Source organism: Artemia sp. Qi Xiang Cuo, chromosome 20 (assembly GCF_049724085.1).
Source record: "Artemia sp. Qi Xiang Cuo chromosome 20, ASM4972408v1, whole genome shotgun sequence".
NCBI classification, from domain to species: domain Eukaryota; kingdom Metazoa; phylum Arthropoda; class Branchiopoda; order Anostraca; family Artemiidae; genus Artemia; species Artemia sp. Qi Xiang Cuo.
In genome coordinates, this window is record NC_142813.1 from 20129133 (window position 1) to 20155370 (window position 26238).

At 34.0% G+C, this 26238-nt stretch overlaps 1 protein-coding gene across 1 annotated transcript in view; it reads left to right on the forward strand.

Annotated features, from left to right (window-relative positions):
• B9d1 (B9 domain-containing protein 1) overlaps nucleotides 1–26238 on the forward strand; it is a 37548-nt gene extending 11310 nt beyond the window's left edge. Inside the window, exons 2-4 of the mRNA XM_089106202.1 lie at nucleotides 11995–12100; nucleotides 12824–13048; nucleotides 25291–26238. Coding sequence (XP_088962328.1) covers nucleotides 11995–12100; nucleotides 12824–13048; nucleotides 25291–25397 — 438 coding nt within the window. The 3' untranslated portion in view covers nucleotides 25398–26238. The remainder of the gene's footprint in view (nucleotides 1–11994; nucleotides 12101–12823; nucleotides 13049–25290) is intronic.

The window sequence follows — 26238 nt, forward strand, 5'->3', positions numbered from 1 at the left end:
ATTCCTCAGAAAATTGCCCCCTCTAAATATTTACTCAGAGGAGCGGATGCTGAAATGTAAAACGTTACCTATTTGCCTATCATTTTCACAGTTTTCAATTTGAGATCATTGAACACAATCCCTCCTTCTCAGTTTATTCTATGAAAGTGAGCTGTATTTGTTAGAGTTTCAGAATCGTTACATATTTATTTAATTTAAGCACTTTTTTTTCAGATATAATTATGTTTGGTGTGATTGATACGGAATATATTGGTCTGAAATATTCCTCAACTGGCATCATTTTCGAAGCAGCTTTCTTACTCCTAGACAACCAACGACTTGAAATTCATTGCTATAAATGGAACATCAGATACAATATGTATAAGTACGAGAAAAACAGATGGCGTCCTACACTAAATTTTATAAATCGAAATGGCTTTTACGCTAAAACTATACGAGCACATAATGAAAATGGCTATAAAATACAACATGTACAAGAAGAAATTCAGGAAATATGCAGTTTTTTCGGTGTGCAAGCTGTTTATGTTAAGGGAAACGTGCCAACTGATAAACTCTTGCTAGAAAAATGTGATAAAAACATAGCATTATTCAATTTAGAAGACTTCAAATGTGAGAAGTACCCACATTCAGTCCATGATCCAGAAGATGAAGTTAGATATTTCGCTCAGTGGATACCGGAAAAGATACCTGACATGGAAAAATGCATCACATATCCAAAGTCCTAAACTTGCTCCTCCTCATATCAAATGGATTAAGCTTCTTTTTTTAATATGTCATTATTTTTTCAAATATTTTTAAATATGTTTAAGCAATAAATATCTTAAGCCTCAACCGTTTTTATTCTTTAGAAAAATACGTCGCCATGAAAATTATACTTTCAGATTCAACAGGTCAGGGACCAAGCTTTCAGGTTCAACATGTAGGAGAACCCTAAATGCTCATCCCTAAAAAGGTAAGTTAACCCTAAACGCATAAAGAATTTCTCTGAAATCCCACTTTCAGGTTCAGCATGTAGGAGAACCCTAAATGCTCATCCCTAAAAAGGTAAGTTAACCCTAAACTCATAAAGACTTTATCTGAAATTACACTTTCAGATCCAACAGGTCAGGGAAAAATCTTTCAGGTTCAGCATGTAGGAGAACCCTAAATGCTCATCCCTAAAAAAAAGGTAAGTTAACCCTAAACGCTTAAAAAATTTCTCTGAAATCCCACTTTCAGATTCAACATGTAGGAGAACCCTAAATGCTCATCCCTAAAAAGGTAAGTTAACCCTAAACGCATAAAGAATTTCTCAGAAATCACACTTTCAGGTTAGGTCAGGTAGGACCCCGACCCTACTACCACAACCCCAAAGGGTTCCCACCCCCCCTACCCCCACCCCGAAGGAAGCCCGCCCGGCCGCAAAGGTTCCCCAAGCACCCAAAAGACCACTGGGCTCCCAAAGGACCCTCCGGACACCCAAAGGCCCACACTCGGTCCCCAAAGGTCCACCGGACTCCCAAAGGACCAATCGGTCCTCCAATACCCCCTCCCAAACCCCCAACGGCGCTCTCCGAGGCTCCCAAAGCCCAACCGGGGACCCCAAAAGACCACCGGGCCCCCAAAGAGTCCTCCGGACCCCAAACGACCCCTGAGTCCCCATTTTTTTAAAACTTTTTATGGCTGTATTATATCTTTTCAGGACAAACTATTTTCCTAATGTCCATCCTAAACCCATTTTACAAGTTGAAGTACCCATCCCTTAACATTACTTTACAGCTCTTGAATGCTCCAACACCAAGCAATACTTTTCAAAGACATTTCAGAACAAGTTCCTTTCTTAATGTTCCTCCTAAACCCATTTTACAAGTTGAATTCCTCATCCTTTTTACCATAACTTTAGTATACTACTTTTTTGAATGCTCCAACACCAGGCAATACTTCTCAAATGACATTTCAGAAACTAATTTTCACATTGATGTGAAGGAAAGTTCAAGTTCCTTTCCTAACTATCCATATGAAAAGAAATAAGTTACATATCAATTCAATTTTTTAAAGAAAAAATAAAAATTTTCCACTTCAGTTCAGATTTTTCTCAAAGAGATGGAAAAATTTTAAATTACTGTTCTAAATTTTTCATAGAAGATGCAAAAAGTTCAAGTTCTCTTCTGAATTTTACCAAAGAACACAATTCAATTCTAATTTCTCCAGAGAAAATAAAAATCTTCCTCTGCAGTTCATAATTTTACAAAGACACAAAGAAATTTTAATTTCTCCTCTGAATTTTTGTAGAGGAAAGAAAAAGTTATCCTATGATTGTGATTATTTTCCATGAAGATAAAAAGTTTCATTTTAATTCTATATTTTCTTAAATTCAATTCCGACCTTTCTCAAAGAGATCAAAAAATTAAAGTTATGTTCTAAATATTTTCCCGAGAGAAGAAAAGTTCAACTTCAATTCTGAATTTTCTCAATGAAAATGAAATAAGTTTTTGATCATTTCTATTTTCCCAAAATAAATATAAAAATTTTCCACTTCAGTTCAGATTTTTCTCAAAGAGATGAAGAAATACAACATACTCTTCCAAATTTTTCATAGAAGTTAAAAAAGTTCAAGTTCTCTTCAGAATTTTACCAAAGAACACAATTCAATTCTAATTTCACCAGAGAAAACAAAATCTTCCACTTCAGTTCTTAATTTCACAATGACATAAAGAAATTTAAAGTTCAATTCTAAGTTTTTCGGTATACAAAATCAGAAAAAATGTTCAATATTCCTTTAGTACCCACACATTTAGGGTAAAAATGAAGATATTTATGCTCAGTTTCAACTAGCTATGGCTAAGTTTGATAAAGACAAGCTATTTTCTTGCGAAAACACACAAAATCAGAAAAAATGTTCAATGTTCATTTAGTACCTACACAATTAGACTAAAAATGAAGATATTTATGCACAGTTTCAACTCGCTATGGATATGTTTGCTAAAGACAAGATATTTAATTGCGAAAACACAACCAACATCAGAAAAAAAAAATTTTAAAGGTTCATGTAGTACCTACTAACGTATTCTACAAATGATGATATTTATGCTGAGTTTAAAATATATATGGCTAAGTTTGCTAGAGACAAGCTATTTTCTTGCGAAAACACAAACAAAATCAGAAAAAATGTTCAATGTTCCTTTAGTACCTACGCAATTAGGCTAAAAATGAAGATATTTATGCTCAGTTTCAACTCTCTATGGCTAAGTTTGATACAGACAATCTATTTACTTGAGAAAACACACAAAATCAGAAAATATTTTAAATTTTCAAATAGTACATACACTAGAAGTCTAAAATTTACGTTGTTTATGAACAGTTTCATCACTCTCTGGATATGTTTGATAAATTAAAGCTATTTTATTGCGAAAACACAAACAAAATCAGAAAAAAAATTTTCAAGGTTCATTTTGAAAATAATAAATTAGACTAAAAATGAAAATATTTATGCAGAGTTTCAACTATATATGGCTAAGTTTGCTAGAGACAATCTATTTTCTTGCGAAAACACAAACAAAATCAGAAAAATGTTAAATGTTAATTTAGTTGCTACTCACTTAGTCTAAAAACGAAGATATTTATGCAGAGTTTCAACTATCTATGGCTAAGTTTGCTAAAGACAAGCTATTTTCTTGCGAAAACACCAAATAAGAAAAAATTTTCAATATTCATTTAGTACCTGCGCAATTAGGGCAAAAATGAATATATTTATGCCGAGTTTCAGCGCTCTTTGACTAATTTTGCTAAAGACAATCAATCTTCATGCGAAAACACAAACAAAAACAGAAAAATGTTAAATGTTCCATTAGAACATAATCAATTAGAATAAAAATGAAGATATTTATGCAGAGTCTCAACTATCTATGGCTAAGTTTGCTAAAGACAAGCTATTTTCTTGCGAAAACACACATAATCAGAAAAAATGTTCAATGTTCCTTTAGTACCTACACAATTAGGCTAAAAATGAAGATATTTATGCAAAGTTTCAACTAGCTATGACTAAGTTTGCTAAAAACAAGCTATTTTCTTGCGAAAACACAAACAAAATCAGAAAAAATGTTCAAAGTTCCTTTACTACCTACGCAATTAGACTAAAAATTAAGATATTTATGCAGAGTTTCAACTATCTATGGCTAAGTTTGCTAAAGACAAGCTATTTTCTTGCGAAAACACACAAAATCAGAAAAAATGTTCAATGTTCCTTTAGTACCTACACAATTAGGCTAAAAATGAAGATATTTATGCACAGTTTCAACTAGCTATGGCTAAGTTTGCTAAAGACAAGCTATTTTCTTGCGAAAACACACAAAATCAGAAAAAATATTGTTAGGTTAGGTTAAGTTAGATTAGGTTAGCCTACGTACGCGCGCATATAGGTTAGGTTAGGTTGGATTAAGTTAGGTTAGGTTAAGTTAGGTTAGGTTAGATTAAGTTAGGTTAGGTTAAGTTAGGTTAGGTTAGATTAAGTTAGGTTAGGTTAAGTTAGGTTAGGTTATGTTAGCCTACGTACGCGCGCGTACGTAGGCTAGCCTAACCTAGCTCTAACCTAACCTAGCTAATCTAACCTAACCTAACTTAACCTAACCTGGCTAATCTAACCTAACCTAGCTAACCTAACTTAGTCAATCTAACCTAACTATCTGTGCGTACATGGGCTAACCTAATCTAACTTAACCTAACCTAACAATATTTTTCTGATTTTGCGTGTTTTCGCCAGAAAATAACTTGTCTTTAGCAAACTTAGCCATAGCTAGTGAAACTGTGCATAAATATCTTCATTTTTAGCCTAATTGTGTAGGTACTAAAGGAACATTGAACATTTTTCTGATTTTGTGTGTTTTCACTAGAAATAGCTTGTCTTTAGCAAACTTAGCCATAGATAGTTGAAACTCTGCATAAATATCTTCATTTTTAGTCTAATTGCGTAGGTAGTAAAGGAACTTTGAACATTTTTCTGATTTTGTTTGTGTTTTTCACTGAAAATAGCTTGTCTTTAGCAAACTTAGTCATAGCTAGTTGAAACTGTGCATAAATATCTTCATTTTTAACCTAATTATGTAGATACTAAAGGAACATTGAACATTTTTCTGATTATGTGTGTTTTCACAGAAAATAGCTTGTCTTTAGCAAACTTAGCCATAGATCGTTGAAACTCTGCATAAATATCTTCATTTTTAGTCTAATTGCGTAGGTACTAATTTAACATTGAACATTTGTCTGATTTTTTTTGTGTTTTTGCATGAAAATTGCTTGTCTTTATCAAAATTAGACAATGCGAGCTGAAACTCGGCATAAATATCTTCATTTTTGGACTAATTGCGCAGGTACTAAAGGAATATTGAAAATTTTTCTGATTTTGTGTTTTCGCAGAAAATAGCTTGTCTTTAGCAAACTTAGCCATAGATAGTTGAAACTCTGCATAAATATCTTCATTTTTAGCCTAATTACATAGGTACTAAAGGAATATTGAACATTTTTCTGATTTTGTTTGTGTTTTCACAGAAAATAGCTTGTCTTTAGCAAACTTAGCCATAGATAGTTGAAACTCTGCATAAATATCTTCATTTTTAGTCTAATTGCATAGGTACTAAAGGAACATTGAACATTTTTTTTCTGATTTTGTTTGTGTTTTCGCAGAAATAGCTTGTCTTTAGCAAACTTAGCCATAGCGAGTTGAAACTGAGCATAAATATCTTCATTTTTAGTCTAATTGTGTAGGTACTAAAGGAACATTGAACATTTTTCTGATTTTAGTGTGTTTTCACAAGAAATAGCTTGTCTTTAGCAAACTTAGCCATAGCGAGTTGAAACTGTGCATAAATATCTTCATTTTTAGACTAATTGCGTGGGTACTACAGGAACATTGAACATTTTTTCTGATTTTGTTTGTGTTTTCGAAAGAAAATAGCTTGTCTTTAGCAAACTTATACATAGATAGTAGAAACTCTGCATAAATATATTCATTTTTAGACTAATTGGGTAGGTACAAAGGAACATTGAACATTTTTTTCTGATTTTGTTTGTGTTTTCCTGGAAATAGCTTGTCTTTAGCAAACTTAGCCATAGCTAGTTGAAACTGAGCATAAATATCTTCATTTTTAGTCTAATTGTGTAGGTACTAAAGGAACATTGAACATTTTTCTGATTTTATGTGTTTTCACGAAATAGCTTGTCTTTAGCAAACTTAGCCATAGCGAAGTTGAAACTGTGCATAAATATCTTCATTTTTCGCCTAATTGCGTAGGTACTAAAGGAACATTGAACATTTTTCTGATTTTGTGTACCGAAAAACTTGGAATTGAACTTTAAATTTCTTTATGTCATTGTGAAATAAAGAACTGAAGTGGAAGATTTTGTTTTCTCTGGTGAAATTAGAATTGAATTGTGTTCTTTGGTAAAATTCTGAAGAGAACTTGAACTTTTTAACTTCTATGAAAAATTTGGAAAAATATTTTGTATTTCTTCATCTCTTTGAAAAAATCTGAACTGAAGTGGAAAATTTTTATATTTATTTTGGGAAAATAGAAATGATCAAAAACTTATTTCATTTTCATTGAGAAAATTCAGAATTGAAGTTGAACTTTCTTCTCCCGGGAAAATATTTAGAACAGAACTTTAAATTTTTGATCTCTTTGAGAAAGGTCAGAATTGAATTTAAGAAAATATAGAATTAAAGTGAAACTTTTTATCTTCATGGAAAATAATCACAATCATAGGATAACTTTTCTTTCCTCTACAAAAATTCAGAGGAGAAATTAAAATTTCTTTGTGTCTTTGTGAAATTATGAACTGCAGAGGAAGATTTTATTTTCTCTGGAGAAATTAGAATTGAATTGTGTTCTTTGGTAAAATTCAGAAGAGAACTTGAACTTTTTGCATCTTCTATGAAAAATTTAGAACAGTAATTTTAAATTTTTCCATCTCTTTGAGAAAAATCTGAACTGAAGTGGAAAATTTTTATTTTTCTTGAAAAATTGAAATGATATGTAACTTATTTCTTTTCATATGGATAGTTAGGAAAGGAACTTGAACTTTCCTTCACATCAATGTGAAAATTAGTTTCTGAAATGTCATTTGAGAAGTATTGCCTGGTGTTGGAGCATTCAAAAAAGTAGTATACTAAAGTTATGGTAAAAAGGATGAGAATTCAACTTGTAAAATGGGTTTAGGAGGAACATTAAGAAAGGAACTTGTTCTGAAATGCCTTTGAAAAGTATTGCTTGGTGTTGGAGCATTCAAGAGCTGTAAAGTAATGTTGAGGGATGGGTACTTCAACTTGTAAAATGGGCTTAGGATGGACATTAAGAAAATAGTTTGTCCTGAAAAGATATAATAAAGCCATAAAAAGTATTAAAAAATGGGGACTCAGGGTGCTTTGGGGTCCGGAGGATCTTTAGGGGCCCAGTGGTCTTTTGGGGTCCCCGGTGAGGTCTTTGGGAGGCCCGGAGAGGCCTTTGGGGTCTGGGAGAGGGTATTTGAGGACCGATTGGTCCTTTGGGAGTCCAGTGGACCTTTGGGGACCGGGTGTGGGCCTTTGGGTGTCCGGAGGGTCCTTGGGGAGCCCGGTGGTCTTTTGGGTGCTTGGGGAACCTATGAGGGACCGGAGGGCTTCGTGGGGGGTTGGGGTTGGGGGGGTTGTAACCCTTTGGGGTTGTGGTAGTGGGGTCAGGGTCCTACCTGACCTAACCTGAAAGTGTGATTTCCGAGAAATTCTTTATGCGTTTAGGGTTAACTTACCTTTTTTTAGGGATGAGCATTTAGGGTTCTCCTACATGTTGAATCTGAAAGTGGGATTTCAGAGAAATTCTTTAAGCGTTTAGGGTTAACTTACCTTTTTTTAGGGATGAGCATTTAGGGTTCTCCTACATGCTCAACCTGAAAGCTTTCACAGCTCTTATGGATCTGAAAGTGTTATTTAATAGAAATTAATTTTGCTTTTTTGTTTTACTTACCTTTTTTATGGATGAGCATTTAGGGTTCTCCTACATGTTGAATCTGAAATTGGGATTTCAGAGAACTTCTTTAAGAGTTTAGGGTTAACTTACCTTTTTTAGGGATGAGCATTTAGGGTTCTCCTACATGTTGAATCTGAAAGCTTTTCCCTGACCTGTTGAATCTGAAAGTATAATTTTCATGGCGACGGATTTTTCTAAAGAATAAAAACGGTTGAGGCTTAAGATATTTATTGCTTAAACATATTTAAAAACATTTGAAAAAATAATGACATATTAAAAAAAGAAGCTTAATCCATTTGATATGAGGAGGAGCAAGTTTAGGACTTTGGATATCTGATGCATTTTTCCATGTCAGGTATCTTTTCCGGTATCCACTGAGCGAAATATCTAACTTCATCTTCTGGGTCATGGACTGAATGCAAGTACTTCTCACATTTGAAGTCTTCTAAATTGAATAATGCTATGTTTTTATCACATTTTTCTAGCAAGAGTTTATCAGTTGGCACGTTTCCCTTAACATAAACAGCTTGCACACCGAAAAAACTGCATATTTCCTGAATTTCTTCTTGTACATGTTGTATTTTATAGCCATTTTCATTATGTGCTCGTATAGTTTTAGCGTAAAAGCCATTTCGATTTATAAAATTTAGTGTAGGACGCCATCTGTTTTTCTCGTACTTATACATATTGTATCTGATGTTCCATTTATAGCAATGAATTTCACGTCGTTGGTTGTCTAGGAGTAAGAAAGCTGCTTCGAAAATGATGCCAGTTGAGGAATATTTCAGACCAATATATTCCGTGTCAATCACAGCAAACATTATTATATCTGAAAAAAAAGTTCTTAAATTAAATAAATATGTAACGACTCTGAAACTCTAACAAATACAGCTCACTTTCATATAATAAACTGAGAAGAAGGGATTGTTTTCAAGGATCTCATCTTTAAAACTGTGAAAAGGATAGGCAAATAGGTAACGTTTTACATTTCAGCACCCACTCCTCTGAGTAAATATTTAGAGGGTCAATTTTCTGAGGAATAACTCAAAGCATTGTTATACGAGAATTCAGTTTGAATATGTAAAAGAGATTGAAGCAGGGGTGTAGTAGCTTCTATCACATTTAGAAGGGGCATGGATCAATCATCTTGTGGAAATTTCCGTATGTAAGGAGAAATCTTTGTCGAAAGCAACCTAAAACTCTGAAAATCATAGTTTGATTATAATTAATTCAACTTTTCTCGGGAATAAGTCAAAGCATTATTATATGAAGGTTCAGGTTTTTATTCAAGCGAAAGGCATATCTTACTAGCTTTTATTCAAATTTTATAGCTAAAATCACTAAATGATGAAGAAGCAATTATCTTTTCTATTTCTAATAAAAGCGCTAACCACCAACAAAAATCGTGGATTCACGCCTGGGAATATAAAAGAAACTTTATTGAAAGAAAGCTTGAAAATAATCTCTTTCTCTCCCTCCATACAGGTTACGAAACTACAATTCTAATTATTGCCTCAAAGTGTTTTAATTTTGACGGAGAAACCCTTTGACTTGACCGCGTTTGTAAACCGGAAAAAGGGTGACTGCTAATTTTAACCACGCACTGGAGTCTTATGTCAAAACAGAACGGTATTTTCACTTAAAATTGACGGAAGTCAATGGTCGCTTTTAGCTGGAAATATATAAGGAAGGAATTTATTGAAATGCTATTTATTTTTGCGAGAATATGGGATTGTAAAAAAGTGGAGGGGGGAGTTAGGTGGAAATATAAAGGGAAGGATAATTATTTCTTTTTGTGAGAATTTGGGATTGTAAAACAATGGTGGAGGGAGGGGGTGGATTTAGCGGGAAATAACTAGGGAAGTATAAGTATTTCTTTGGGAGAGACTTTGGGGTAGTACCACAATGGTGGGGGGGGATTTAGGTGGAAATATAGAGGGAAAGGATAAGTATTTATTTTGTTGAGTCGTTTGGATTGCAACAAAATGGTGGAGGGAGGGGGGCGCGAGCTGTAAATAGTGCAGGACGGAAAAAATCTTAATGATCTTTCTGATTGCGATACTTTGGGATTGTAACACAATGGGGGAGGGAGGGGGGAGTAAGCAGGACATAGAGAGGGACGGATGTCCATGGAAATGATATTTCTTTTTGAGAGTATATGATTGTAAAACAATGGTGGAGGGCGGGGGGATTGAGCTGGAAATATAGAGGGAAGGAATTTATCGAAATGGTATTTCTTTTGCGAGAATTTGGGATTGTAAAACAATGGTGGAGGGAGGGGGATTTAGCTGGAAATATAGAGGGAAGGAATTTATCGAAATGGTATTTCTTTTGCGAGAATTTGGGATTGTAAAACAATGGTGGAGGGAGGGGGGATTTAGCTGGAAATATAGAGGGAAGGAATTTATCGAAATGCTATTTCTTTTGCGAGAATTTGGGATTGTAAAACAATGGTGGAGGGAGGGGGGATTTAGCTGGAAATATAGAGGGAAGGAATTTATCGAAATGGTATTTCTTTTGCGAGAATTTGGGATTGTAAAACAATGGTGGAGGGAGGGGGGATTGAGCTGGAAATATAGAGGGAAGGAATTTATCGAATGGCTATTTATTTTGCGAGAATTTGGGATTGTAAAACAAGGGTGGAGGGAGGGCGGATTTAGCTGGAAATATAGAGGGAAGGATGTACAAGGAAAATTCGTTTGAAAATAAAAAATGTACTTACATTGCAAATTGAAGTTGACATGGCTTCTAATTCATCAAATTTATCCATTGTTGTTTACACAGCGTCAAAATACTTTCTGATAATTGAACCTGACATTGCACACCCGTTATATACGAAATCTCAAGGGTGAATTGTTATGTAACGGGGAAAATCATATGTAAGCAGGTCTCTGATTGGCTGAGAAGGGGGATGTATCCGACTCGCTGATTGGCTTAGAAGGGGGATCTAACTGTTTCCGGGAAAGTCATAACATTTGACTTGAGAGCAACAACAACAAATACTATTTCTGGACACCATGACATTCGCCTCGAGCATGTACATGACCAAAACAACAACAAATACTATTTCTGGACACCATGACATTCGCGATCGATTACGCAATCAATTTCTTGGAAATCCACTTCCCCTTCGATTACGCAATCAATTTCTCGGAAATCCACTTCCCTTCGATTACGCAATCAATTTCTCGGAAATTCACTTCCCCTTCGATTACGCAATCAATTTCTCGGAAATTTACTTCCCCCTCGAGTCCTAGATCAATAACATTGTTCCCGTTAGAATTCAATGCGCAGGTGCAACCTTCGCCCCGGAGCTATTACACATAGAAACATCAAATAAATCGACCTTGGAAAAAGAGGTCATTGACCCCATTAACCACGTGTTCTCCCTAATGACTCTATGCCCATATATGGAGCCCCGTCAGTATTCTATGCCCATATATGGACTCCCGCTGGGAGTAGCACCCCCCATTCTACTAATATTCTATAATTGAATGTCTAATAAATTCTGTATTTTGGTACTTGTAACAGTTCGCAGCGTTAAGAAGCGGTCAGAAAGTTAGTATAACTGTAATGAAATATAGAAAGGCGTCCGAAATATTAAAAAAAAAGGAAGAAAAGTAAAGAGAAGTCACCTCAAGAATTAGCAAAGGGGAGGGGCAAAAGGTTTACCCATGTCCTTCTCTTTTTGTATATTCATTTAATGTTTTATATGATGTTTGAAAGCAAGTCTGACGCTCCAATAAACTGAATTTATAAGATTTAAGATTGAATCATTTTTCCAGAAGAGGACATAAATTTAACAAAAAAAAAAGTAAAAAAAATTGCGCTCTTAGGCCATTATATTTTCTCTAGAAACAACCTCCTACCCCAACTATGGGGAAATCACATATTTCAGGGTCGTTATTCTTCTATTTTGTGACGTAGATCAAGTAGCTCAAATAAAGCTTAATCAATTGATTATATCAATTATTAGCTGCAAAAAAATGGAATTGACACATTTACGGTTTATTTTTAGGGAACAGAAGAAAGTATTTCGCAGATTTCTCGATGTAATGCCAACAATATATTTGTTTGGAGTTTCCCATTTGATGTCACTTACAAGTCATCAACACTATCTGGTTGTAAGTATTGCCTGCTGTTAACTGAAAACTGTAACATGTTGTCGTCCCTAAGACTAATAATGTGCGTATCTGATGTTTTCATATTGTTACAGCAGAGCTAAAATAAGATTTTGAAGGTTGTTCAAAATATTTATTGGGACAATTCTGCTTAAAATATCTAAAACAATAAATATTTATTTTGGCTGATGTAGCTTCATTTTGGACAGTAGGGTGAGTTGGAATGTTTGAGTCGATCTTTTTTTTTTCAAATTTGGTTGAATGCTGTCAGTTTGACTACAAAAATCATGTTTGATAATGTAGGCCTAAAACTCAAGCTATCTAACCTTGGAGAATATCTGGCCTCAAGCTCAGGCTGCCAAGTCCTCTTGAACTTGACCAAATTAGAATCTCTAAAACTCTCCCCAGCATAGACTAATTTTAGATTTTGGACTGCGAAGTTTGATTGGAAGCTTTGGCTTCTATTTTTTTTTTTTTTTTTTTTTTTTGAGGAAGGTTTAGGCACAAAATATCGCAAAAAAAAACAGCAAAATTATATATCTTAGGATTTTTAGAAAAATTGTGTACACCCATTTCAAATGCAAATTGGAGTGTCTGACTCAGGGTACAGTAAGGTCAAATGGTTGAGGGCTCGAAAGTTTTTTTTTTGGAATTTGCCGAATTTGAACTTTTAAAGATATTTGTATCACTTTTCAGATCAAATTTTAGCTAACTTTTATTTTCTAGGGCCACGTATTATCTTTTGTGCCTATGGCCCTGATATTTTTGGGCGTGATATGATACGTGGCTACGGTCTTGCTCAAGTTCCTGTTGTGCCTCAATGTTGCGAAAAAACTGTGAATATGTTTGTTCCTAACTTATCCCCGTGGAAGAAATTTACTGCCTTTTTAACTGGTCACCGGCCAGAACTAATGGATCCACGTTGTTTAGTGACTGCCGAAAATAGAGATGGTATGTATTTCAATTCTTTTTTTCTAATCTTGAATTTATCTCTGCTTTGAGACTAGTTTTAGTAATTCAACGGGAAATGGGACCGTGGCGCGTTTTCATTTGTATGACGTCTAAGCCACTTTCCTTACAATCTAAACTGGAGATCAGAAGTTATTGACATAGAGTTCACTTAAAACCCCTAAATAATTAACTCTCGTGAAAATAAAACGTAATTTGTGAAATATGTACTTATAATACTTGTCTTTAGTATAGTCAAATTAAAACTTAAGATTTGAATATATATATATATATATATATATATATATATATATTTATATATATATATATATATATATATATATATATATATATATATATATATATATATATATATATATATATATATATATATATATATATATATATATATATATATATATATATATATATATATATATATATATATATATATTTATATATATATATATATATATATATATATATATATATATATATATATATATATATATATATATTTATATATATATATATATATATATATATATATTTATTTATTTATTTTTTTTTTTATATATTTTTTTTTTTAATTTTTTTATTATTAAATTTTATATATATATTTTTTTTATATATATATATATATATATATATATATATATATATATATATATATATATATATATATATATATATATATATATACATATATATATATATATATATATATATATATATATATATATATATATATATATATATATATATATATATATATATATACATATATAGAAACCAAAGAGGTGGTTTAGAAGAGTGAAACTGTAGACAATTGAAATGTAAAAGGGCCGTACACAACGGGGAAGAGGATCCCACTGAAATTCTAATTTGTTTCCAAATTTCTGGGCACTTCTTATCTAAATTATCTAATACTTTATATCAATGAGTTCGCTGTTAGAATCCGTTTGACTTTAGTGTTGTTATTTAGGTATGACCGTGAGATTTTACAGTCGAGGAAGAACATAGATAGCCGACCTTACACGAAAACACTACCATTAATGATTGTTATATTCGTTCCAAAACGCTGTTTTGGGATGTCCAAAACAGTGATTCAAGGGTGCACTCAGGATTTTTGTTCGGAGAAGGGGAGAGGGGGGCTGCTCAAAAAAAAACTTCATAAAACATACAGCATTTGTTTGTATATACTTTTGTTACTTTTTCACAAGTCGGAGAAAATTTCGGCGGGAGAGGGGAGGGAGGTCAAACCCAGTACCCCTCCCCCTCCCCCGGATACGGCGTTACTGTGATTAATACCTATTAGCATAGACAAATAAAGGATTAAAGTCCGAATTACTTTTTTTTTAATTCACAGTTGCCAATCCTTGGGTTTTCCGTCCTGAACTTCGGATTTTGGGGAAAGTGTAGCGTATACTAGACATTAGCCTGAAAAATTATATTAAGAATATATTTCACCTTGAATGTTTATTAATTTACTAAAACGAGACTGCAGTACACTGGGGATTCATTGCAAAAGTTAAAGGTTGATTAAACACTATCTATATTACTAAAGTTTTCTTCACTGCTGGCCGGGCAGTGGAACATCATAGAGAGATGTTAAAAGGCTCATTTGAAAGTAAATTGCTATAATCTAGTGTCTTTCGTGAGTATTAAAACATATTACTAAAGTAAAATACAATTTTTGACAAAAAATGTATCTTGAAATACAAAAAGATGTAACATATGTATATGTTAACAAAAGATATGACACCATAATATAACATGATTTCATGAAAAAAAAACAAGTATCTTTTGAAAAGTTGCTTCTCTGTGATATGATATCATACCTCAGGAACACTGCTACCTGATTCCCTCTGGTCGTTCTTTACTAGATCCTGGTTGCCTTTTTCCTGTGTTTGATACATGACATTATTATAGCCTGAACGTTATTATCGTGGTCGCGGTGGTAGCTAAAACCTAGTAAAGGACTATCAATATACTGACGTAGTTCGTGTGTTATATTATCGTGTATAAAAAATACAGTTTTGTCAAATTTTCTTAAACAAAAGTTACTAAACAGCTAGTGCAAAACTATTTAGATTGAGGTTGGAGCAAATAGCGCTGAGCTTACTGCAAGAATTCTCGGTACTAATAAAAAAAAGTATTTGTTTTCGCCATCATGAAAGTTACACTAGTTACAGAAATTGTAACTAGTGACACAACTCTAAAAGTAACAATAACTATGGGTCTATTAAATAAATTAATAAGTTTTGCTGTTCCAGGAGCGGGTGTAATTCTTGTGATTTGGTGGGCAAACAAAAACTTCGAAATTAAAATTACAAAAAAGAAAGTTGAAAGCAGTGAGGAAAAATTAAATATGTCTCCTTATGGGAGAAGTCACAAAAATGAAGAACTTACTGAAACACCGACGAAAAAACTGTTACAGGATGAAGAAAAGGTAGTTAACGCCGCTACAAATGTGTATCAAAAACCTAATTTGGATCCGCACGGGAGAAGTTAGACAAATGAAGAACTTACTGCAACACCAATGAAAAAACTTTTACGGGATAAAGAAAAGGTAGTTGACGCCTCTGCGAAAGTGTGTCCGAAACCAAATATGTATCCTTACGGGAGAAGTGACGAAAATGAAGAACTTGCTGCAACATCGACGAAAAAACTGACACGGCTGGAAGAAAGGGTAGTTAACGCCGCTACAAAAATGTGTCCAAAACCTAATTTGGATCCTTACGGCCAAAGTGAGATAAAGGAATAACTTGCTGAAACACCCACGAAAAAACTTATACAGAATAAAGAAAGGGTAGTTGACGCCCCTGCGAACGTATATCCAAAACCAAATATGAATCCTTACGGGCAAAGTGAGATGAATGAAAAACTTTCTGAACCACCGACGAAAAAACTCTTACAGGAGGAAGAAAAGGTAGTTGACGCCCCTACAAAAGTGTGTCCAAAACCTAATATGGATCCTCACGGGAGAAGTGAGATAAATGAAGAACTTGCTGAAACATCGACGAAAAAACTTACACAGGAGGAAGAAAAGGTAGTTGACGCCCCTACAAACATATGTCCAAAACCAAATATGGATCCTCATGGGAGAAGTGAGACAAATGAAGAACTTGCTGAAAGACCGACGAAAAAACTAATACAGGAGGAAGAAAAGGTAGTTGACTCGACTACAAAAATGTATTTAAAACCAAATATGGATCCTCATGGGAAAAGTAAAGAAAAACTAATCTCTGAAATAGAAGTACCTCTTCATATAAGAAAAAAAATGCGAGAAAGGACGACACAGCCAAGCCAAGTAAGAGCTACCGCAGGATTGAAACAAGTTGTCTTGAACAACTTTGATCCCAACACTTTTAGGATTTGGGAAAAAAGCTTGAAAGGCGATTTAGTCGCAATTTTCAACAGAGTGTTTCATGGTAATCGAGTCGCATATAGAGACATCGAGTCTGCAATGCGATTACCGTCCAGGCGCAACATACCACCAATTCTGATCAGACTAGTATCTCCTCACCTTCGTAACACGATACTTGATTCAAATCATATTTTGATGCAATATAACCTTTGGGCTGAGCCTGATCGAAGGGAGTTTTACACAAGGACCTGATCACAGGGAGTCTTTCTTAGTTTATAATTTTAATTTAGATTTTTAATTCAGAGTTTTAGTGTAGAGTTTTAGTTTAGAGTTTTAGTTTAGATTTTTAGTATAGAGTTTTAGTTTAGATTTTTAATTTATAGTTTTATTTTCGAGTTTTAGTTTCGAGTTTCAGTTTCGAGTTTCAGTTTAGATTTTTAGTTTAGAGTTTTAGTTTAGAGTTTTAGTATAGAGTTTTGATTTAGGTTTTTAGTTCAGAGTATTAGTTCAGAGTTTCAGTTTAGAGTTTTAGTTTAGAGTTTTAGTTTATATTTTTAATTTAGAGTTTTAGTTTAGAGTTTTAGTTTAGATTTTTTGTTTAGAGTTTTAGTATAGAGTTTTAGCTTAGAATTTTAGTTCATAGTTTTAGTTTAGGTTTTTAGTTTAGATCTTTAACTTAGATTTTTAGTATATGGTTTTAGTTCATATCATTAGTTCAGAATTTTAGTTTAGATTTTGAGTTTATAGTTTTATTCTATGTTTTAAGTTCAGTTTTAGTGAATAGTTTTATTTTAGAGTTTTAGTTTAGATTCAGTCTAGAATTTTTGTTTAGTTTTAGTAAAGAGTTTTAGTACTGCTTCAAAAAAGACGTGGAGAAATACGACTCTCTCGATTACAATCTATTATTTCTTGATATTCGGTCAAAAGTTCGTTCTTTACCATAATAAATGATAAAAAAAAACTCAGAAATTAAAGGAACAGTTGTGTTGTTTGGGTCGTCCTTACGTTTGATACTATGGACTAGAGTTCGTTATTTAGTATAACACAAACAGGAAAAAGCCTATGGCTTTTTCTTATTTGGAATAGTAAGAGACGAAATTCTGAGAATCAGGCAGCTAACTAAGTCCAATATGTGCCATAGCTCGTTCTTTACTAGGTTTCAAAAATCTCCACAGCCATGATACCGATGAAACTTACATAATCCCTATCTATGATTAACTAGACTGATCTTTTATATAACATACTTTAGAGAAACCACTTTCAGACGATGTTTGTCTGAAGTTATATTGTCAATATATTATTTCAGTTAAAATAGGTATGTCGTTCTTTACTGTAATTGTAGTTTACTTATACCACCATAAGGGTTTCTGCCGTAATTCCTTCTTTTCAAAAATAAGTTAATTAATATGGGCTAGAGTTCGTTCTTTACCACAACCTAGCTACCACTCCAACCCGGGTCTTCACTAGAAAATTTATGTAATCATTTATATAACTACTTATTTAAATAATTTAATTTCTATTTATTATAGTTCGCTCTCTAATATAATGAGACCATTTACAGTTTTGACGTTTCTTATATAGTAATTATGACGTCACGGCGTAATGATTTTATTTCATGACACAATGGTATTATTTCATGACGTCTTCAGAAACAACAATATAATTTCGTGTTTTTCTATTCACATCATAGCTCTAATATAAAACTATGATGACATTCATTATTTATCTAGTAGGGTTTCAGACAAGGTAGTTCTAATGATGTACTTTTGTTTTGATCTGACTCTATTTTTAGGAGTTTTGGGTTTTTATATTTCTTAGCATTGGACTGATCGTCTCTGACTAGGTTGCTAGCTACTGCTGCAACCCAAATTCACATATATTTATGAGAGGCAGCCTGGCCGAGGGGTCCAAGGCACTGGTGTTAGCCACCAGTCTCTTCGGAGGCGTGGGTTCAAATCTTATCGCTGTTATACGATTATGTTTGAAAGACTGCAGTGTGAAAAGACATCAAAAATGCAGTTTTTGGTGGGAAAATTTATTCTCTTTTAGAAATAATTTATTTTAGTTACTATAGAATTGTAACCCAATTAATTTCCTTTAAAATGAGCTATTGAACAACTCTCTACGATGTTCCAGTGCCAAGCTATCTCTGGAAACAAAAGAAAAAATAAAAAAAATATCCCGTTTAGGCAGAATGTTGTAGTAGTTGCCACTTTTCTTGATTTTCAAGCCAATATATTTCCCTTGCTTTTCAAGCCAAGGGACAGAAAGTTTACTATACAGGGGTTTCGGGTAAGGCGGTTCTAATGGTGTACTTTTTGTTTTGATCTGACTCCTTTTTTAGGAGCTATGGGTTTTTATATTTCTTAACATTGGACGTGATCGTCTCTTACTAGGTTGCTAGCTACCACTGCAATCCGGATAAAAATTGATCTTTACAATTTTACGTAACGTCACTCATTATGTCATATATGGTTATTAGTACACAATCAGTGTTAGATCTTATGTCACGTCACTTATTACTTCATATGCTGTTATTATTTTTAACATATCCAGCTACCTTTGAAAATATGAAAAGACATCTAAAATGCAGTTTTTTTTGTAAAAAGTGATTCTATTTTTAATTTTTTGTTTTTTTTTTATTAAAAAGGCACTAGAACTTTTAATTTTTGTTCAAATAATCCCTCTCGTGAAATTCTAGGACCTCTGGGTCGATACGATCACCCCTGGGGAAAAAAGGCAAATAAATACACATCCATGATGTTTCTTCTGACAAAAAATGCAAAATTCCACTTTTATCGGTTAGGGGCTTCAGACCTCTACAGTAAGGTTCTTTGATAGGCTGACTCCGATGGCGGAATTTTCATTAAGATTCTGCGATTTTATGGGCTGTTTTCTCTTCCTTTTGAAAATAAGACAAATTTTCGCAGGCTCTTAACTATTGATAAATAAGTGTAAACTTGATGAAACTTGTATATTTAAAATCAGCAGAAAATTCCGATTCTTTTGATGTATCTATTGGTATTAAAATTTCGTTTTTTAGAGTTTCGGTTACTATTGAGACGAGTCGCTATTACTATAAAGTTCGTTACCGCGAACTGTTTGAAAAGATAAATCCACAGCCAGTTTTGGAAGATGAGGTTTGGGGATTGGGACCTGAAGCCCTGTAACTGTTGACGAGTCAGAATTGATGAACATCCGGTCACAGATACGACAACACCGTATATTTTTCGATTGCTTTTAAGGATTGTAATAAAATGAGAATTATAGCTACAACAGAAATGCATCCATTGTCCCAAGCTATCAAATCAACTCAAATATTTTGGTAGCCATTATTAGGTACTTTTTGCTTGATTAGTTGTTTTATAAAAAGAGCTTTATGGTAGAAACTATTAAATGCAAGAATTGTATGGTTGCGATGTGATTATCTTTTACCAGGAATTCACGAAACAGAAGAACATTGCATTTAGAGTACAAACTCTGAAGGTTTTGTCCTGAACCGTACCATTTAACGATATTCTGAGCTTCTGTTAGCTATTTATATTTTTCATTTAATTTTGCATAACATTCCGGTATGAAATTTTTCATAAAATATATAATCCATTCTCTTGCAAAAAAATTGGAAGCTTGAGGATTAGCATAACGCATTTAGGATCAAATATTACAAACACAAATTATTCGTGTTTTAGAATCTTGATGTCAAATTAATCGTCACGAAAAATGCAAGTTTGAGGCTCTCTACAGGTATAAGCTTTTTTGAACAATCTGGAGACATTTTGAAAAATTTTAAATCACAGATAGAGACAAAACCTTAGAAGGATTGGACATCAGGACTTAGCAAAACCTACTTCGTTTTACTGCTATACTGGCAACACTTTTCGAACTAAAAGTCTTGATCAGCACTCGTGCTAGCCAGGAGCCTAACTCCGGCTAGTCAATGAAAATGGGTTATCCTTCATGGGAAAGCAATGGCGGTTCTGGCCTCTTCAATTTGCATATACTTACAGTAAGTGTTGCGTATTATCATATAAGTATTACAGTAAGTAACTTACTTAGTCAACTACGACCTCTACTTTATTTTAATAGAGATAAAATTTTAAAAACTATAAATGATTATAAATACTAGATTATTTATTTCAAATTTACACCCCCTACAATTTCCGCGTCCGGGGTGAGTGCCCCCTCAACCCCTTTCCTCTAAAACCACCTATGGGGAAAGGAGTGTTAGAGTCTTAGAAAGTATAAATATATTTTAAAGATGTCTGAAACTTCTGATGATTCTGTTCTGAATTTTGCCCCAAGTCTCATTGTCGAAAGGGGCCATCATAAATATGAGCCAAAGCTGAAGTTGGACCATTAATTGGATCACGTTTTTTAACTCATTTGGTCAAAGGTTTGCTACTTTCACTGTTAAAATTGTCTTCACTTTCTGTTATTGTGTTACTATAAGAAGACGTATAAGATGGAAGTCAAATCCCTTGTTCTTGTTGTTCCACTTTCCGTTGCTTTATAAAGTTAGTTCTGAGCCAAAGAAAGAAAGTAAGGACCTCTGCACTTTTTTAGTTTTATTAGCCTGTTAGATTGATACGAACTATATTTTTAATAACGTTATAAAACACATCAAAGTTGAGAGCTGGACAAAGCTGTTTTTTACGGAACTGTTAAGGAACCGAAAGTTTGGCCATCTTACATCGCTGAATCTAAGGAGACGCTTATTCTGAATTAATAATTTACAGAGTACGTAGCAGCCCAGCTGTCCCAATCCTGGGACCACATGTGCACTCTTCCACCTGATGGAAGGGGGGAGTACCAAGCGGTTAAAAAACAAAGTTCCTTCCTTAATTCTTCAATAGGACATTTTTCTTCAAGCGATAACGAAAAAAAGTTACTACGTTACTCGATTAAATTCAAATACACTACAAAATACATAAATAAACAATTCAAACGCATCAAACAACCAACTTATAAGTAGTTGCCTCATCTTTTACTAAGGCTGTCAGCATTGAGTTGGTGCTGACGGTATTACTGCTACTACTACTAACAACTCACCGCAGCACCAAGCCGCCTGAGCCGACACAGCTACGCACGCTCCTCCTCCATCCCAATCAATTCAAAGCCTCCCTTTTTACACCCGTCCACGAAGTTCCCATTTCCTTTAAATCTTTCTTTATGACGACATCCTCCCACCCCAAACGAGGACGACTTGCTTTCTATTTAGCCCTAGACGGTTGGCTGAAAAGAACAATCTTCGGCAATCTTTCATCCTTTATCCGCCCAACGTGTCCTAGCCACCTCAATCTTTCTTTCATTATAGCCCTAGAGAGCGGTATTGAACCACATTTTCCGTATAGCCTATTGCTTGAAATACGGTCAGTCAGCCGGGTACCCAGAACAATCCTTAAGCATTTTTTCTGGAAAATATCTAGCAAATCTTCATCCGCTTTTCGGAGCGTCCATGCTTCAGAGCCATATTTAACCACTGTCATCACTGTAGCTTCTAATACTCTAATCTTGGTTTGCAGACTTATCTTCCTATTCTTCCAAACTTTTTTTAACTGTGAAAAAACACCCTGAGCCTTGGCTATTCTAGTTTTAACATCTTCACTGCTCCCACCATCTTTACTAATAATACTGCCAAGGTAAGAGAAGCTGCCGACCTGATCAATCTTTTCATTACCGAACGTCACCTTTTCATCGTCACTTATTCCTAACGTTAGTGACTTAGTTTTCTTAACACTAATTTTCAAACCTCTTCTACCACCGTGACCTCGCAAAATCTCTAAGAGTTCATTCATTTCGATCATACTTTCATCTAGGATGCTTAAATCATCAGCATAATCTAAGTCCAAGAGACTTTTTCCTCCCCATTTGATTCCTTGGTCTCCCATTGCCTTTCCTGTGCTCCTTATGACAAAGTCCATTAAAATAATCCATATAAAGGGGGATAGAACACAGCCCTGCTTAACTCTTGATTTAATACAAAACCAGCTGCTAACCTCATTTCCTACCTTAACTACAGCCGTGTTATTCTCGTACATAGCACTAATCACTTTAGTGTATTTGTCTGGTATACCATACAAGGATAAAACCTTTACTAAAGTATTAGTGTACAGTAAATACGTTTTCTGGTGGGTGTTCGTGAGTTTAATAAGCTAGACTCTATTGCCAGCTTTACCATTCATATTAAAGTGTATATTCCCCTTCCACTTCCTTCAAATCCCACGCCCATCATAGGAGACTAAATCTTGCAGTTCAACAACGCAATATTCCGACAGCCCCGTATATTGCGTCATTCAACTGCATGTGATTTGAAAATGACGTCTTAGCAAATTAAAAAGTACACCCTTTAAAAAATGCAATTAAAAAGTACACACCTTAAACTAGGTATTCTTTTCTTAGACCTCACTGCCGTTCTATGACGAACAAAATTTTTTTTGTTGGAAATTTGTTTTACTTTTGGGCAACATTAAAGAAGGAAATTTACATCAAGACTTTGAATGACCTTGGTCAGTGAACTCTCTCTGACAATAATCTAGCGAATAATCCGGCAGTTCATTATTTTGTGAATGATCCGAAAAGTTATTTATTTTTTATGTATAAAAATGCTAGTTTCAATTATATTATTTAATTAATGCTACTGATGACGGTCGCTGATCGAAATATCTAGACTTTTGCACCTGTTTTCTTCACTGTCTAGATAAAGGGATGTATCCCCATTTGAAAATTTATTTGTTCGTCATACAACGGCAGTGGGGTCTAACAAAATAATACCTAGTTTAAGGTGTTCAAATCTGAACAATTCTTGACAGCATTGAGGTAGAAACCTTACATTAATTAAACTTACCAAGGTTGCCAATCGGGTGGGGAAAATTGACACTAGAGCTTGAAAATTACCTTCCCCTTTTTATCTTTGTTAAATAAAATGAAATCTAGAAAAATTGCACGAACGTTTTTGCGTGTAAATCCGAGTATGAGAGGTATACATTACCAGAAGAGGGGGAGGGGGGTATTGAATGTTATTCTATTACGAATAAGGGAATTTGGAGCTATATTGCAGTTTTGATTTAAATGTTGGAAGTAAAAATTTTAAACAATTAAGTAATTCTTGTAGCTGATTCCTCCCCCTACTATCTTCTATGAATAAACTACAGCTGATTTCACCTCTCTAGCTAGAGTATGAATATTATTATAAACATCACTAAGTCTTATGTTCTTTTTCGATGATTTCTTTTCATACTCTTCAATGAAACAAATTTCTTGCTTTCAATGATTTCTTGTTTTTCAGTGATTCCATTTCTGTCCTATTTGCAGATATAGAGGGCGTAACATATCCATTTTGAAAGTTTTAAAACAAGGAAATCTTATATTGAACTGACAGATTTTAGGTAGTAAAAGACCTATCAGGGGAAGAATACGATCCGAGCAAACGTGGCGAAACAGGGCCTATAGTACGTTTCCGCAATTTGCCATTATTTAGACTCACCGATTTACTTGATGATAAGGTTTTGAAGCCGGTATATTTGTATAGATATTAATGCGAAACATATTAGGAAGTGTAATGAGCCACTGAATTTTTGTGTTTTTTTATATTAAACATGAGGATGAGTTAATAAAAAAAATTACCTGCTCAAAGTAAATAACAAAGTTGAAACTTAAAACGACCAACAGTTTCAAAAATTACTTAATAGTTTTTTTCTCAAAATTATTGGGGAGGGGGGGGGGTCAATGCACATTTTGCCACCAGAAGTTGAAGAAGTCCTTATTTACATATTGTTTTCCTGATTTAAGAGGAGGGGTGAGCTTAAACACAGGTTTCTGTTTTAGGGTGAAATAAATTTTGGATGGGAGATACAGCTTTAAAAAAAGCACCACGAATAGGCAAATTATATGGAAAATATAAGCAAAGCCGTATCCAGAGGTTGTGGGGCTTATTGAGTTTGAACATCCACCTCCCCCTCTCCCCGAGATTTTTATCTGACTCGTAAAAATCTAACAAAAACGCATATTGACAAACTTTTGATGCTTTTCTAAAGTTTTTTTTGTAGCTCCGCCTCCAAACAAAATCCTGGATATGCCTTTGAATATGAGAATTTATAAGAAAAATTACACACTGAAATTTTGAAGGAATACACTGGCCCTAAGTCCTACCCATCCCCCACACTCTTTCCCCTGCGAACATCCCCAGAGAGGGTTATCTGAAACCTCATCAAGGCTGAGGAGCACAAAACTTTTTTTAATGCCATTTCAAATAAACCTCCATGTTACATCGCTTCGGTGGTGATTCTTCGGTGTAGAATTGGGGACTAAATGGACCTAATGTGTAACATTGGACCTAAATGAGCCTGTCATTCTTTAGACACTGAATTGTTCCTTATAGTTTTAGGATTAAAGCTGGAGGATATTGCGATCTCGAAAACAGCCTCGATGCTCTGGCCTTGTACTGTTGCATCAGATGTACTGTTCATTACCTTACTGATGGGTCGTTATTATTATTTTTTTAAGTCAAGAGTATTAGTAATGTTTACTATCTTTTGACAGTTTGTATTGCAATCTAGTGTTTTAATAAGATGAGCATTTCCTTTAGTAGCTAGAATACACAGTAGGGAGAGCTGTAAATGGAGCAGTCTGTGTTTTCGGTAATACCCATAGCAAATTCTGGCTCTTGGTCCTACCTTCTAGAACAACCCAGTTTATGCCTAGGCTTTTGTAATGATCGTTTAAGACATTACTTTTTTTTTCTACTTCGAAACTCTTCCCTTATTCAATGCTATCTCACCATTCTCTCCTTTCAGTAATATTTTTTCATTTGAAAGCTGACAAATTTTTCAATTTTCTTGCCACAAAAATTATTAGTCTCTTATTCTCTTTTTTTCAGGATTCTTTGTTGAAACGCGTGGTCGAATTCGTGTATCATTAAATATCGTCACAAAAAGTATGCAAGAAATGGGCCATGACTTTGGAACTGTAAATGAAGTCTCTTAAATTTGCAAGGAGTGTTCTGGAAAAAAGTTCTATGAAATTTTAAAACAATGGAGAACATCAAGACGTTAGCATGAAGATGTGCATCTAAAATGTACGAACCGCTGTCAAAGAACATCTACCAAGGATTTAGACGTGGCTCACAGACTGACTCCGTGACAAAATTACTTGAACTTTTTCTTGAAATTCAAGATATTCAAAATTTTACGTAAATATCAAACAGTTCGTGGTAACGAACTGTAAGTAAGAAGTGACTCAGGCCAATACTAATCAAACTCTAAAAAATGGAATTTCGATTACATTTAATTCATTTAGTCTTTTTATTTTGATCCCAAATACATAAGATTCATTAAGTTGAAAATTAGCTATCAAAAGCAACGAGCCTAACAAAATTTACCTGTAGTTCAATTTCTCATTTTTTTTTGTATCAATCGAAAAATAACCCGGTAAACCTCATCCCCCCTGAATACGGCCTTGACTGTAAAAGCACTCCTTTTTTTAAGATAAAAAAAGCAAAAAAAAGCCTCTAGGCTATCCCCTAAAACTTTTCAAATATACTGTAATGCAATAATTATGAGCCTTAACATCGCTGCGCCCAAAACTCATAATTTTTAAGAAAATGAGGTGGAAAATGATAGATATGATTCTACAGTCGGTTTTCATGACTAGTGGCTATTGGGTTTGTATCTACTCATGATAACTGATGTATATTTAATTACATAAGAGAGAGCGGAGTGTTTTCAGAGGAGCATTACTGCATGATATTGGGAGACCATCTATGATTGAGACAAAAAAAACGCTCAGCACATGATGTTCGAAGACTTCAGAACACAATTTTATTCAT